The following is a 14,913-nucleotide window of genomic DNA, read 5'->3' as shown; positions in this document are numbered from 1 at the left end:
AGAAGGAAACATTCAATATCAATTAATCAAAAATAATATAGAAGAAAATATAGGAAAAATAAGAACTAATTCAAGCACAAATAATCAAAATATATAAGTATATTCGATATAGAATAATAGATCTTATTAGAAATAATTAATTATTTTAGAAAGCATAATATAATAATATATAGTAACCATATAAAGTTCCATAATTACTTGGAAACAGTATCTTTTGATATATATATATATATAACAAAATCAATCCAAATATTTTGGGCCACGAGTTAGGCCCAATAAATTAATGGATATATAACAAATTAAACCGAATTGGCCTCGATTAGGGTTTTACTAAAGAGTCATTTGAACCTTTCAATGTAATAGGCTCTGTGTCGATCTATAATACCCTAATGATGAACTGAGAAGGAAGACAAATCAGGCCATGGATGACCAATCGAGGCTACGGTTGTTGTTGCCGTTGCTACTTGGAACGTTTGGAAGCAAATTTTCTGGTCAAGATGAAAGACCGGAAGAAAGTTAGGAAAGGAGAAATCAGTAATTGCATGCAGCAGAAAAGTGCAGTGTGAAGCAGGACGATTCGGGCGTCGGAAACGAGTATTTTAGTAGCAGCTCAGCTTTAATTAGCATCCCCAGAGGGGGAAGCTGAACCGGAACCGGACAGTAAAAGGCCTTGACCAAACCTCGAGAAGTGTGTCGCAGCAAGGGGAAAAAGGGCTTGCTTGACATGCATATTATTCTCTTTGATCCCAGCCATTGTTTGATAGCCAATCTATAGGCCGCAATAGAATTCCGCATCCTTGCTTTCTACCAGACGAAACAAGCGAGGGAAAAGATCTCCGCCTGAGGACAGGTAGCCCGCATTTCTCTGTTTCCTTTCCTATTTCTTTTTCTTTATTTCCGTGTTTAAGGATCTTTTAGGGATTCTTTTCTGAAGTGAAGGATGTTTGTTGATGGGCGCCTTTACTAATGGCACTAAGAATTCGAGGGTTCCGGTTCCTTTGATCTCGTTTTCTGACACAAGATGAGATTTTTAGGGAGAAAAATAGCTCCTTTTTGTGATTTCTACCTTGTATGGTAAAGTTTTGAGATCTTATGCTATTTTTGCATTGGGATGAGATTCCTATTGATGATGAAGATTTGCTCACATTTTTCCTTTTTTTGTTTTTTTTTTCTATGATTAAGGAAGGTTTTTTTTGGGGGAAAATCTACTTGTTTTGTGGGGTTTAGTGCTTTGATTCGATTCCAAATCACGTTTCTTCAGCTGTGTCCACCTTTTGCCCCCGCACTGTGGCTCGGCATTGTAAGCGACAGCGGGTTGTCTTCATTTTTTTCTGCTTTCTGAAATGCTGCTGTTGCTACATGGCTCTTTTCTCGGTGCAAATGGGTATTTATTATGTTTTCTTAGTATCTAAATTTGCAAATTTCAGCCTCAAGATTGTTTCTTTTATTTGGCAACTTAGGTTAACCATCATCACAGTTCAGCTACATTATGCCTGTTCTGCAGAAGGAAGATATTTCTAACATGGTTTCAGAATGGTTTTAAACATACTTAGACCTCCATGTCGTGCTAGAAAGAAACATAGATGGAGGACAAGTTGCATGCATTCAAATATTGCTCTCCCACCATTTTATGCATTTTATGATATGAGTCCAAGATCAGAATTATGCCCATCCATAATGGTTATAATACATTAGTACATGATAATAGTTTTGGATCTCATGATCATTTATGGTACCTAACTTGACTCCCTTATGTTTCAGCAACTTATCATATTGATGGGGCAAGAAAGAGGCTTAAAATCTGAAGACAATTTTCAAGTAAGATTGAGGCCCAAAGTTGTTAGTTCTTGCATTTCTAGCAGTAAAAAGGTACAAGAATGTGATAGAAAAGGACTTCCTAGATATTACGACTTGAACAGATTGGATAGTGATCTGAGAGTACTGGGCCGCAGTTATTCTTCCAGCCCCGGTTACAAAATCATGCCTCTAAAAATGAGTGATAAAGTGCCAAAAAGAGGTTCTATGTATCGGAGCTCTAAAGAGGTATCAAGAATGAGAAAACTAAGAGATATGAGGAAAGTTGAATCATGTTGCAGTGATGATGCTTTTTTTTCATTTGATATCATTGATTCATTCCATCATCATGGCTTGAAAGAACCTGTTTTGTTTTCACATGAAGAACATTCACCTCTTGGTTCTATGGATGTCACATTGGATCCTTTATCCGTTGACCCAACCGACTCAAACACAACAAGATCTATGGGTTTTTTAGATCTTTCATCTCATGATCTTCCTGACAAGAATCAAAGTCTGAATAAATCATGCTCATCTTCTGCCTCCAGAAAGAATAGTTCTATAGATGACCTTTTTGAGATCTCCCTGCAAAGCATTGAAACAGAATCTCATTCTACATATGCAGCAAATGAATTTCTAAGAGCAAGATCTCACAAGGATCAAAAGTTTCATCATGATCAAAGAACTGATCCTAGAATTTCTGAGGAAATCATTTCTCAACTAGATTCAGTAAATATTCTACCGAAGTCCTTTTCATCAAAGGTAGGGATGTCAAATATAGCTAAGTTAGAAATTGCTTTACTTAATGCCAGCCCAAAAATTCAACTTACCCCACCCAGTAACACTTCTGGTCCCATTAGGAAAACCAAATCTCTCCAAAATTCATCGCATTTAGAAAAAGAAAATTTTGGAAGTAGTGCTAGTGAAGCTGCAAAAATCAGGAGTGAAGTGCTTTGCGAATCTTTACTAAATGACCTCTCTATTATGGCACAGCAGATGGAGATGGATGAAAATTTACAGAGACAACAGGCTTTTATCACAGCTTCTTCACCTGCTCACCTTAATGGAATCCTTAAACTGGAAACTGTGAATGGAAACCCAATTTTTGAGTTCTCTGTAAAAGCTCCTGAAGATGTTCTTATTGCTAAGACATGGAAAACTGATAATGCATTTAACTGGATTTATACCTTCCATAGCTCTAACAAGAAGATAAACAACAACAGCAGGACAAAAGATCAGGATGGGCAAGCACCTCCAATGGTTGGGCAGATGCAAGTTTCTTGTTTTTTGTGCTCAGAAGTAAGAGAAAAAGGATCATTGCATAACTCGATTGCTATGGAGTTTGTTCTATATGACATTGCCCAAGCAAGAAGGAGCATCATGATTGATGAAAGATCTCAGTGCTCTTTAGATTCTACTCATCCTCTGACCAGTAGTGTCAGCACAACCTCAGTCAAAGAGAAACATATAGGCATAGATAATTCAAAGGAGCACCAAAATCCTACTCGGAATACATGCAGTAGTTTTCGGTCAGATGCATCAACTTCTTGCCCATGGTCACCAGCAGATTTGCATCCGCAACTTGAGATTGCAACTACTATTGTTCAAATTCCTTTCGATAGAAGGAAGGGCTCAAAAGGTTTAAAAGAAGTCACCTCAAAAGAAAATCAAAATTTATCAAGTTATCCTGCTGTTGATCAGGAAATGGAGATCTGCAGCTGCCTAAATCCTGCAACTGTCAAGGTGATAACCCCTAGTGGCACACATGGGTTGCCAAATACCGATGAAGGTGGTCCGTCCACCTTACAAGATAGATGGAGGTCTGGTGGAGGATGTGATTGTGGTGGCTGGGACATGGGCTGCCCAATTGTCGTGTTCAATAATTCTCATGCTGATGATTGGGTGGATTCCCAAACATTTGAGAGTCGGAAGTCAATGTTTCTTTTTCTTCAGGTACGGTAATCTCAAGATTTCGAACTGCATTGCCATCTGTTTGGTATGACATGATTAATATCTGTTGTTTCTTGATGGAATATTCATTTATTGCAAATCTTTGTCTCGGGCTGAGGGGTTCAATTGGTGTGAGAATTAGTTCTAGTTAAGAATGGGCTTTTATTCACATTGCTATGGCATTATAGTCTGTTACAGGAATGTGTGAAAGGTGTTGCTAGATTATATGATTACAAATGAGACTTGAAATCTGTAGTTCAAGTAGAGTCAGGCTGCTTTATTTTTGGTAAAATTAGGCTTGCTGGCTTCGTTTTCTTTTCGATATTTTAAGGATCCTACTTCACTGGTGGAAATGTCCAGTTATCTCCACTTCTATCTGGCGTTGGATGAGTATGAAACATGTTGATGGGATCATTTTTAATTGGTACATTGCTATATGCTAAATTCTTGGTTCGTTGGCCCTGCTTGTCCCCGTTATCTTTATGTGTACCCTCTAGATATTTTATATTCCGTCTTACTTTCTTTTATATTATTATTTCTGTCTGCTAAGAACATAAATAGCTCATGAGAGCCCCTATCTCTCTATCTCTTCCCTTAATCCAAACATGATGCTTCTCTACTGAAATTTGATACTAGATCAACTACAAATAATGGATACAATTTTCATCTGCCTTGGATGTGAATGTTCTTGCAGTGTATATTTATTGTCATTGAAGTTCGACTGTAAACCATCATGAGCAAAATCCTTTAGTTGAAAACCCATAGAAGACTTTTCTATGACCCTCTGGACGCTTAGGTCTCAAAGGAGCAACCTCAACATGGTGGCAAGTTTTGCCCGCTATTATGGGGTTGTAGGCATAAAGACATGATATGCTGGGAGTTTTAGCCATAAAGATAATGTCATAATGATAAATTCAAATGAAATGTCAAGGGATATTTCAAAGCATCTGAGAGTCAATTCTCTAGGACAGAAAATGACTTAAAATTGAATTGTCCCGCTGATGCTGCCTATAAGCCTACAGACTGCTGGCATCACAAGATATCTTATCTAGGAACTTTTGGTTGGTTAGTGGAAATTTGCCATCTTTATTCTGGAGTGCAGTGAACTTTCCAGCATCAGGTGGAAAGATATTCATTAAATGAAGCAAATTTGGTACTGTGAAGGCCATCTACGGAATGCCTGCCATTGTTCCTTTTAATCTGCTCAGGTTAGTATATTGCCAATTGAAACAAGCAAGTCTTGTCATACAGAACTTTTGGGCAACTTTTTGCTTAGGAATCAATGGTCTAAATATTCTAGTTGCTTATAACTCCTGAATTACAATATATATTGTGTGAACTCAGCAATTTTTCTGAAAGACCATTGATTGTAGTGTTCTTCTAACATTATCTTTTAGCTTATTGACTGCTATTACATTATTGGTTGATTTCATTCTGTGAATATTGTTAATTTGGGGCAGAATTGTGTTGTTAATACTGTGACCCTTGATTCGTGCATGCAAACAGGGAAGCAAAGAAAAGGTGCCTGCACTATCAATAATGGCTGATGGGAAAGGACAATATCTTGTTGATTTCCATGCACGATTATCAACTTTACAGGCATTCTCGATCTGCATTGCCGTATTGCATGGTTTCGATGTTGCTTCAGCTGTTATTCAGGAGAAGAACAGGCAAAAGTCACATTCTAATTCATTGAAATTACTCCTCGAGGAAGAAGTCTGGCGACTGATTGAAGCCGCTGCAAGTGAAGAAAGAAAAGTGAAACCAACATCTTTTTTGCTGGATGCACCCTTTTCTCCAATGGGAAGAGTTTGAAGTTAGAGCACTTTGTATCGGTCAAACAGCGATGGTTAAAACTTTGATCCTGCACCAGCTGCACCGCATTGCTTCGCAGAACTGCGATGCCAGAATCTGATCGGCGATCGAGGATATCGAATAAATATTCTAGCTTAAGGGATACACTGGCAATCATTCTTGGTCATCGGGGGCAGCTACCAAGTTCTTATGAGCTAAATTCAAAGGGCTGTCTCAACCTGGTGCCAAAAGCCGGCTTTCTTTCTATTTGTTATCAGAGTGTGAAGGAATGATGGAAATCATGAGTTCTGGAACAATGTTACATATGTTCTAATTCTTTTAGGCAGATAAAAGGAGATTTATAGAGATTTCTGTGGTGTAACAAAGTACAGGTCTTGGATGCATTACCTTATAGATCATAATAACCATTTATACGTGGACATTGATATTGTCATGGACCTGAATAGATTTGGTCATTGCCACCATTTTCTGATCTTTATAATGCTTTCTCAGGTAAAGTGACCCTGTATAACCCCCTTTTTTCTTTTTATGGGGTTCAAATCATCTAACAAGTGGCAATCAATATCATCAATGATCTTTACTTTGTTTTCAAAGTAAAAACACTTTCAAAATCATTTTTTTGTTCTAAAAATTTGTGGTTACAAGCCTCCCAACAATCAATGCCCTGTTCTTCACGTTTCAGGTTTGTCTTTTCTCATGAGAATTGCATTCATTCTTCAGGTAAAAGCTTACAAACCAAAGCACTGTCACCCACACCATTATGATCTTATTCATAATCTCATTGCTGATGGAATAGTCATTGCAGTTGGTACTGACGTACCGGGTGATGGATGCTTGATGGACCTGTCATTTCTATTAATATCAGAGAAGCCGTAGTGAAACTGTTATCTGTAAGGGAGGAGAGAGAGAGAGAGAGAGAGACTATTCCACCATTGACTTGCGACCGGAGGAGGCGATGGAAGCAGCAAGACAAGAGGAAGCTCAAGATGTGGTGGTGGTGGTCGTCCCCCTACCGGCGCAGAGCCACCTGGCCCAGCTCCACCATTTCGCCCTCCTCCTCTGTGGCCGCCCCGGCCTCTCCGTTCACTTCGCCACCTCCGCCATCCACATCCGCCAGGCCAAATCCAGGGTCAACCCTGCCTGGGGCGGAGACTCCCGGCTTCACTTCCACGAGCTCCCCATCCCTGCTTTCCCTAGCCCGCCTCCTGACCGAAACTCCACCACGACCAGGTTCCCTGCCCACCTCCAGCCCATGTTCGACGCGTTCGAGCACCTGGACGAACCGATCTCCGTCCTCCTCCGCTCCCTCTCCGCCTCCTCCCGCCGCGTCGTCGTCGTCCACGATTCCCTCGCCTCCTTCGCCGCAGTCGAGGCCGCCGCCCTCCACAACGCGGAGTCATACAACTTCAGTTGCCTCCCGGCCCTGTTCCAAGTCTTCTACGATCGCCCATCGGCCGCCGACGAGCTGAGAGATCGCGGCTTGGCCCTCCCTCCCTTGGACGGCATCATCACCGAAGAGTTCGGGGCCTTTGCAAGGCGCCGCATGGACGAGAACACTTCCAGCGCCGGAAGGCTGCTCAACACCTGCCGCCCTATCGAGGGCGAGTTCATTGACCTTCTAGCTCGGGAACCTAAGCATCGAGACAGGAAGATTTTCACCCTCGGGCCACTGAGTCCGATGGCAGTCATCGACGGAGGCCGCCGTCGACAGCCACACGAATGCCTATATTGGTTGGACAAGCAACCGCCAGCGTCGGTCGTCTACGTCTCTTTCGGGACGACTACTGCGATGGCGGACGAGCAGGTGGAGGAACTGGCGAACGGGCTGTTGCTTAGCAGGCAGCGCTTCGTCTGGGTCGTCAGAGACGCCGACAGGGGAGACATCTTCGCCGCCGAGGACAACGGACACGTCCGACGGATGGAGCTGCCACCGGAATTCGAACAGAAGGTGGCAGGGACCGGACTGGTGGTGCGGGGGTGGGCGCCGCAGCTGGATATCCTGTCGCACCCGGCGACGGGCGCGTTCGTGAGCCACTGCGGGTGGAACTCGTGCATGGAGAGCTTGTGCATGGGCGTGCCCGTGATAGCGTGGCCCATGCACTCGGACCAACCGACGATCGCGGCGCTGGTGACGGGGCACCTGAAGGCGGGTGTCACGGTCGGAGAGTGGACGCCTCGGGCCGACAAGGTGACGACGCGGGCGGTGATCGAGGAGGCGATCAAGCGAGTGATGGTCTACGACGAAGGGAGAGGGATAAGAGAACGAGCCAGGGTTATAGGGGAAGCTGTGAGGGAGGCGATAGCGGAGGGAGGAGCTTCACGAGCCGAGTTGGATGCCTTCGTTGCGCACATTACTAGATGATGCAGCTGTGTCTGGTGAGATTGGCATCCGAGGTTGCTTAGTTTCTGAGTCATGTTGAGCATACCGTGTGGAATAAGGTCGCTGCCTCCTACCCGAGTGATTGTTGGTGGAGTTCAGGCGTCGGAAACAACCTTAGGGTAGAATTGTGTTGCTGATGGCAACGTCTCCTTTTATGGTGCGTCGAAGGTTGTTCGAGTCGTCCTGTTTTAATTCCATGTCGTTCATGTCCTTTTCTTAATCATTGCGATATTGTGATTATATATATATATATATATATATATATATATATATATATATAGTGTGTGAGTGTGTGTGTGTGATGTAGCATTTGTGGGCGATGTTTGCGAGGAGGGATTTACGCGTGGGACCCATATACACAAGTTTCTAGGCGTACACGTCATAGTTTTTGTGGGAGGAACACCCTGGTTCATGTCTCCGCCAAGGCAGAGGATGGCGTTTTGTTGCTGCGTGGTGTGCCGTTTCTTTCCTTTTTTGCAGAGAGAGGAGAGCGAGAGGGGTCAGAAGAGTCGGGCCTCGACACCGCCGCGTGCCATTTGCACTCTTGCTGCGCGCGCTCTCCCGCCCTCTTCCACACCAGCATTTCCTCGAGGGTTCCGCGGCGGAGCAGTTCGCGGAACTGGAGACCGCAGCTGCCGACAAAGGCCCCATTCCGTGCCGCTGTTTTCTGTTGCCATCCTTGGATTATTTTCACGGAGCGCGGGCGTACGAGGAGGAGGAGGAGGAGGAAGAGAAAAGGAAGGGTAAGAGGTGGTTTTCTTTTGTTCATCTGTAGGTCTGCAGGTCCTTGTCAACTCCTCATTTCGCATTCTAGCCATGGGTGGAACTCCGCGCCTCGACCTGGTGGGCACCGCTCCCCCGGGCTTCCCGCCGTTGCCGAAATCCGCAGCGAGCTCGGCAGCGCCTTCCGACGGCGCCAGCTCTGTGACATGCTCGGTGGAATCGTCCCTCCCTGGTGGCGGTTTCGGCGCGATAGCGGGCCAGGAGGAGCCGGAGGAGGCGAAGCCGCGAGGGTATGGGTGCGATGGATCCGAAGCTTCCATACATGAGCGGCGAAGAGGCAGACCGCCGGGCAGTCGGCGGCTTGGTGAGTAGAGAAATCTCTCCTTCGATGGAATCTTGCATTGTTCCGTGACTATATCGAACGAAATGGTGATTAGTGGTTGCACTGCAAGCATTAGTGTTTAGGAGTGATTCTTCCCGACTCTTGTAACACTGTGAGGCCATTTGGAATTTTAACCATCAGGTGTTCGAGTAAATGCTCGATTATTGGTTATTCGTATTCCTGGTGGCAAAAATCCTCATTTTTGAAATTTTGGTGAATCCATTGCCACCGTAGCAAAGCTGAACTAAAGAAGACTAAGGGGAACACCAGTAACACCATAAAAACGAGTAGGCTTTCGATTTTTTGTGCATTCTCGTGAAATAGTTGTCAATACCATCAGACACAGTGACATTCTGGTGTTATTATAATAGTTCTTTCTTTGATTTACCCTCTGTCAGACTATGTGATTTAGTTAAGTCTCAATGTCCTGTAGTTCTTTGTTCTTAACATGCTTTGGTGAATTGGAGGATCATGAATTTTCGCATAGTATAAACTCACATAGTTATAATTTATTGAATGGGTTGTAAAAGGTTCTCCTTTTTCATAATGATCGTGTTTCTGGTAGAGATTGCATGTTTTAGAAAGTCAGGGTTTTGGGTAAAAGCTGACCTGTTACTGATCTGCATACCACATGCAACCTTTGACAATCTCCATCTTTTCAATTATCTGTTAGTAAGTAATTCTGTCAATATGTGCTTTAAATGCTGTGTTGTTGCACTCACCTTTATTGATTAAAGGGCATGTGTTCTGCATTGACTTTTATTTTTTATTAGGCAGGCAATGAGATACTCATAAAATCTCTTGGTACTCTACATCTAGGATGCAATCTATAATACTGAATCTTAAAACTTTTGCCTACCACCCTGCAACAGGTGAATGGATTGTTACTTCAGCTGGAGTTGGTTTTACTCCCCATGTCATGATGATTGCAGTAGGTGAGGTATGAATTCTATGGCTTCATTTTTATCATGTGTTGCCTCTTTCCTCTCGGATATCTTTTTTTTTTTGTTATAAATGTGCGGTGTGGTTCCTATTCAGCATATCCAAAACTGCCGCTGAGAAGCCTGTACATGGTGCATTACTTTGTGTCAAACAAGTTTATGGCTGGGAATTCATAGAGTTTTTGTGTGAGATCTATTTGTTACATGGTATTGGTTATTTTATATGTATATATATAAATTGTTTGTCTGTTTGTCATGCATGCTTTTGCTGCACAAAGCATACAGGTATATGTTTAGTCCTAAATTCCCATGCTGTTGATATAGAAATATTTTATATGGCTATGACAATCATCATACTTATAAATGATCTAGTTTCCACTGTAGATTTTCCAAACGTTGTCAAATGGATGTGATCCCTTAAAGGTCCTTGACTTTATTGCAACAAATTACATATCAATCAAGTCGTGCTTGGTTAGAGAATATGGAACATTTTTTGTTGTATTTATTTCTGAAGTAATAATTTTTCTAAAAAAATATGTTTAGAGCAACAAAATCTATAATAATCAGATGAGGTAAAGAATTTGAACAAGTCTAATGCATACAAACTGGGTATGTGGTATGGTAGCAGAGATGAAACAGAAAGAAAATTAGTTACTCCATTTGCTTTTTATGTGGAGAAAGAAATGCACAACACTAATAGCAAAGTTTTGGAGGTCAAGTGAATCTTTATTTTCATTTGTGTGTATGCGTGACAACTGACATCTGAGAGAGAGAATTTGGAAGTAGATGGCTGAAATGCATGGTTGGGAAAATAAGGAAGTTCTGCAAGAGAATAACCTAAGCTAAATATAGCATGAAGAAAGGAAATTTTGTGGTTGGTTGAATCCTGGGTTACTAGTGATACAGATTAAATATTTTCCAATAATACAAATTAATAATATTTTCTAGTTGGTGTTTAGAGGAATACAAATATAGTTATGTTGAGGGTTTCAGATGCAGAAGTCGTAAGAATTGCTATTAAAAATTGGTGATTAATATGATCATCTTCATTCTCGTGCAGAACATTTCAGAGAAGATTATGTCATTTTCAAAGCAGGGACCCAGGGCTGTTTTTATCCTCTCAGCATATGGTGCTGTGTCCACAGTTACGCTTCACAAGCCTGGAACTTCTGGCATCATGGTCACTTATGAGGTCAAAATTTCATTTTTTTAGATATTCCTTCATCAGGTATTTTTTTTCTTTTCCATTTTTTGTAATTCCTTTTTAGCATTTCAAAGCCTGATATATTTGGTATTAAATGGAAGATATATTTACAAATCTTTATACACTGAATAGAAACCTTTGAAATGTATGCAAGTGATGAAAGTAGACTCACCTTAGGCGTCAGCATCTGGATGAAATTGATTGGTGATTAAATTGTAAAAAAAGCTGTCAATGTCAGCGATATGCTTTTAGAATTCAAAGAGCAAACTTCCATTTTGTTAGTGATTAAATTGCATTACATTTCATTACTAACAGGAGATATCTAATGCCTGCCCATATCTGCCAAATATATGAATTTTTAGTTTTGCATATCAGGAAGTTGTCATTGCTAGTTTGCACTGCAGGTAAGTGCCACTAAAATTGATCTGTGTTTGGAAGTGAATATGGATTTTAGTGTATTTGAGTTTGCACTGTGTATCACATGTTATTTGTCTCTTACGATAACTTTGGTGATTACATGCTGCAGTAATTTGTAATTGTCTGAGTTGTCCTGGATCGACTCAATAATAGGATAGCTTCAGCTGTCTAATGCTGTTTGAGAACTTTTCTGTCTTAAACTCTTTCATTTCAGTCATGGTCCAAGGTCCAATTTTTATAACTATGTAATGGGGTTTGACAAATTATATAGGGCCTTTTTGAGATACTTTGCTTGTCTGGACTGTACTTGCCAACAAATAATGATGGATTACGTAGCCAAAGTAGAGGGCTATGCATCTCTCTTTCTAGTCCTTATGGTCGAGTGATTGGTGGACTTGTCGGTGGATCACTCATAGCTGCCAAACCTGTACAGGTAAATTACTTTGACCCTAGCATTAGAATGTTTAACTTTTTGGTCTTCTCCATCAGCATATGCTTTTAGAATGGATTGACTGTGGCTAAGATAACCATGGTATTAGATCTGGAGGTCCTAATTTTTGGGCTCCATTGTTGTGTAATTTTCCTTGTTCAATTCAAGTTTCACATGTTTAGTGAGTAATCGGTCATCCCAAATCTGAGATAATGTTAAGATATAATTAATAAGTTCTAACCCATTTATTGGCTTACACTTTTAGTTTTAGATGCACTGATAGTGATTAAACATTTCGTCGTGCCAAGGATTTCAGTTATACTTTGTTTATCATAATTGGAACTCATTATTTCATTCCGCTACTTGGTTGTATGCATCGAGGCATTTAGTACACTGTCATATGCATCTTATCTGAACCTAATTCAGAACCAGCTATGTGGCGAAGAACTTAAAATAGTTCTCAGTTGACTTGGCTAAATTTATGCACTTACTTGAATCTTAGTGTTATGGTTCTTTTCTTCCCATTTCATTTTGGAACGTCTGATCCTTAAAACATCAAATAATGCCTTTCTGCTTTCTAGGTGATTGTAGGAAGTTTCATTTATGCTGGATCAAGTGCAAAGGACAGAATAATTACAGAAGATGGAAGGGATGATGTTTCTGAACATCAGATTAGGGATAAACAAGGCAAACCATTCAGCGTGCCTCCAAATCAAGACGTTACTCCAAAATGAAGGGAGGATTGCCTGGTCCATAATGACTTGACCCAGATTAGCTCTTTGATTTTGCATGTGGCTGCTAAATGGTGATCTTTCAAAAGGAGCATACATAGTGGACCTTGTTGGAGTCACAAGACTAGTAGTGTTTCCTTGCTTAATCGTCTCTTTGATATGTTCTTCTGTAGTGCCCTCGTGATGGTGCAATGTTATGTGGCCACCCTAGTGATCATGTTGGATTGAAGTGAACCAGCCTATTTCGTATTGTTCACTCAAGTTGGATCATGCCTGTGCAAGTAGCATGAATTCCTGTAGATTCTGTGAGCAGATAAATGCAAGTTTGTGTTTTTTTGTGTGTGTTTCTCATTTGGAAGAATAAATGTAAATTTAGGTTGTGGCTTGGGAGCCAAACTGTCATGGGCAGTAGTCATCGTCTCTATCAAGGAAGAACCAGACTGGGTACCATTTCCACTTGTGCTTCCATCCTCCATCGACTCCAAAGAATGTATTCTCTACCGAAAACCCAAGAGACGGAGAAGCGGGGAAGGTATTTTCGTAAGTGAAGGTACAAGGTATCTCCTTTCTCAGACTCTTAAATTGTTTCGATGCTCTTCGACCTCTCCAATCTCCTTCGACATCATGACATTTTCCAAGGTCTGCAGCTGTTGGAAGCTGCTCTACCAGTGGACTTCGTCTTGGGTGAAGAAGAACTCGGAGTCAGATGGCAGTCAGCCCCCGGCCCCTGATGAGACCTCGCACGCCAGGAAGCCCTCGGTGGTAAATCTACATTTTTCATTGTGTGACCACGCAATTCCAGATTAATCCAAGAAACATGGGATGACAGACGTATCATCTGTGCTCACAGATGCGGAAGAATCTTGTGTGTTGCTTATTAGGTTGCTGTGTTGGGTGCAGGTCTACACCTGCGGACCTTGCGGTGGCGCCGGCGGGAGCGAGAGGAACATGGGTGCAGATCCCGGCACTCACATCCTAAAGGTGATGGTTCGCCATGGGCTTGCCGTGGACGCCATTAGAATTCTGTACCGGCGCGACGGCCGCGACGAGTGGACCGACTGGTGGGGGGGAAGAGGAGGGCAACTTTCCGAGGTCAAGTGCCCAAAACCCTAATCATTCTCCACCTCCTCCTGTTCTGTTCCCCCAACTTATCAGCAACCTTTCAGTTCATCTGCGTATGTTTTGGTCATGCATGCAGGTCGTTCTGGACGATGAACGCGATGAATACTTGGCATGCATAAGTGGTCGATACGGCATTTGCGGCGGCTACCTGGTGATAAAGTCGCTGACTTTTGCCACCAACAAGAGGACGTATGGGCCGTTCGGGGTGGAAGATGGTGCTCCTTTCAAGTTGGACGCAGGAGGTCAAAGGATCGTGGGGTTCTTCGCCCGCGCAGGCCAATTCCTCGACGCCATCGGGGTTTATACAGCTTGACGATCCATGGCTGCCTTCTCCTACCTCAGACTTCTCATCCAAGTTGTGTTTGTACTCTGCTATCATATTATATAATACATCAATACATCAATGTTACCAGTCTCGGCCGAGGCAGAAGAGCCAATCCCATTCCGGATTGACCTTATCAACTTTGAGGAAGAACACTATGATTATTAAGATTCATATGAAGAACCACCTCAAAATTAAGAGGACAGTAACAAAATAAAAGGAAAACAAGGATAACATTAAAAGGGGGATGCAACTGCTGTATGATATATTCAATAAGGGGTGAATAGATCTATCTATCCATGAATTTTTGATGCAAAAAAAGTTAAAATAAGCATGAAAAATCATGGAAGAGTTTGACAACATGGCAAAGTAATTGAAATTGTTAATCAGATTATAAGTCTTGGAGATATTATTGAAGATAAAAAAGGTTGTTCGCAAAGTTCTTACAAGTCTTCCTGCCACGTTGTAGTAGCGATAGAAGAATCAAAGAATCTTGCCACTTTACTTTTCTTGAATCGATGAGTTCCCTTCGAGTGAGTGCAGGAGGAAAGAATGAACACATCATCTTCCAATCAACCTGTCGAATAAGCATTTCAGTCGAAACTGAATTTTTCATAGAAGAATCTAAAATATAAACCCTAATGGAGGATCATTTAACAAAAAGGAAAGAGGACAAAGCGACCAAAGTTACCAAAAGAAAGA

General features: G+C 41.9%; 4 protein-coding genes across 6 annotated transcripts; all 4 read left to right on the top strand.

The window, feature by feature from the left end:
• Positions 1–669: 669 nt before the first annotated feature.
• On the top strand, positions 670–5,992 carry LOC135635977 (uncharacterized). Its single transcript, XM_065147463.1, has 3 exons — positions 670–850; positions 1,762–3,747; positions 5,251–5,992. Exons 2-3 carry the CDS (start codon positions 1,777–1,779, stop codon positions 5,557–5,559), a joined length of 2,280 nt encoding a protein of 759 aa, XP_065003535.1. The 5' UTR covers positions 670–850; positions 1,762–1,776; the 3' UTR covers positions 5,560–5,992.
• Positions 5,993–6,458: 466 nt separating this feature from the next.
• On the top strand, positions 6,459–8,159 carry LOC135634870 (cis-zeatin O-glucosyltransferase 2-like). The gene has a single exon (XM_065145549.1). The coding sequence runs from the start codon at positions 6,515–6,517 to the stop codon at positions 7,919–7,921; it is 1,407 nt and encodes a 468-aa protein (XP_065001621.1). The 5' UTR covers positions 6,459–6,514; the 3' UTR covers positions 7,922–8,159.
• Positions 8,160–8,285: 126 nt separating this feature from the next.
• LOC103976823 (AT-hook motif nuclear-localized protein 9-like) lies at positions 8,286–13,115 on the top strand. Of its 2 annotated transcripts, XM_009392151.3 has the most exons (6): positions 8,286–8,682; positions 8,754–9,026; positions 9,917–9,984; positions 11,046–11,177; positions 11,878–12,039; positions 12,618–13,115. In XM_009392151.3, exons 2-6 carry the CDS (start codon positions 8,756–8,758, stop codon positions 12,768–12,770), a joined length of 786 nt encoding a protein of 261 aa, XP_009390426.2. In that variant the 5' UTR covers positions 8,286–8,682; positions 8,754–8,755; the 3' UTR covers positions 12,771–13,115. The 2 variants fall into 2 exon arrangements, with proteins under 2 accessions (XP_009390426.2, XP_065001622.1); XM_065145550.1 differs by having other exon boundaries at positions 8,286–9,026.
• Positions 13,116–13,168: 53 nt separating this feature from the next.
• LOC135634871 (jacalin-related lectin 19-like) lies at positions 13,169–14,293 on the top strand. 2 transcript variants are annotated; one of them, XM_065145553.1, is made up of 3 exons: positions 13,169–13,526; positions 13,668–13,859; positions 13,966–14,293. In XM_065145553.1, the coding sequence occupies exons 1-3, from the start codon at positions 13,392–13,394 to the stop codon at positions 14,200–14,202; spliced, it is 564 nt and encodes a 187-aa protein (XP_065001625.1). In that variant the 5' UTR covers positions 13,169–13,391; the 3' UTR covers positions 14,203–14,293. The 2 variants fall into 2 exon arrangements, with proteins under 2 accessions (XP_065001625.1, XP_065001624.1); XM_065145552.1 differs by having other exon boundaries at positions 13,259–13,529.
• Positions 14,294–14,913: the final 620 nt, after the last annotated feature.

This window comes from Musa acuminata, chromosome BXJ3-4, assembly GCF_036884655.1.
Source record: "Musa acuminata AAA Group cultivar baxijiao chromosome BXJ3-4, Cavendish_Baxijiao_AAA, whole genome shotgun sequence".
Taxonomy (NCBI): domain Eukaryota; kingdom Viridiplantae; phylum Streptophyta; class Magnoliopsida; order Zingiberales; family Musaceae; genus Musa; species Musa acuminata.
Note: the sequence above shows the minus strand (reverse complement) of the source record. Positions and strands in the feature narration are given on the sequence as shown.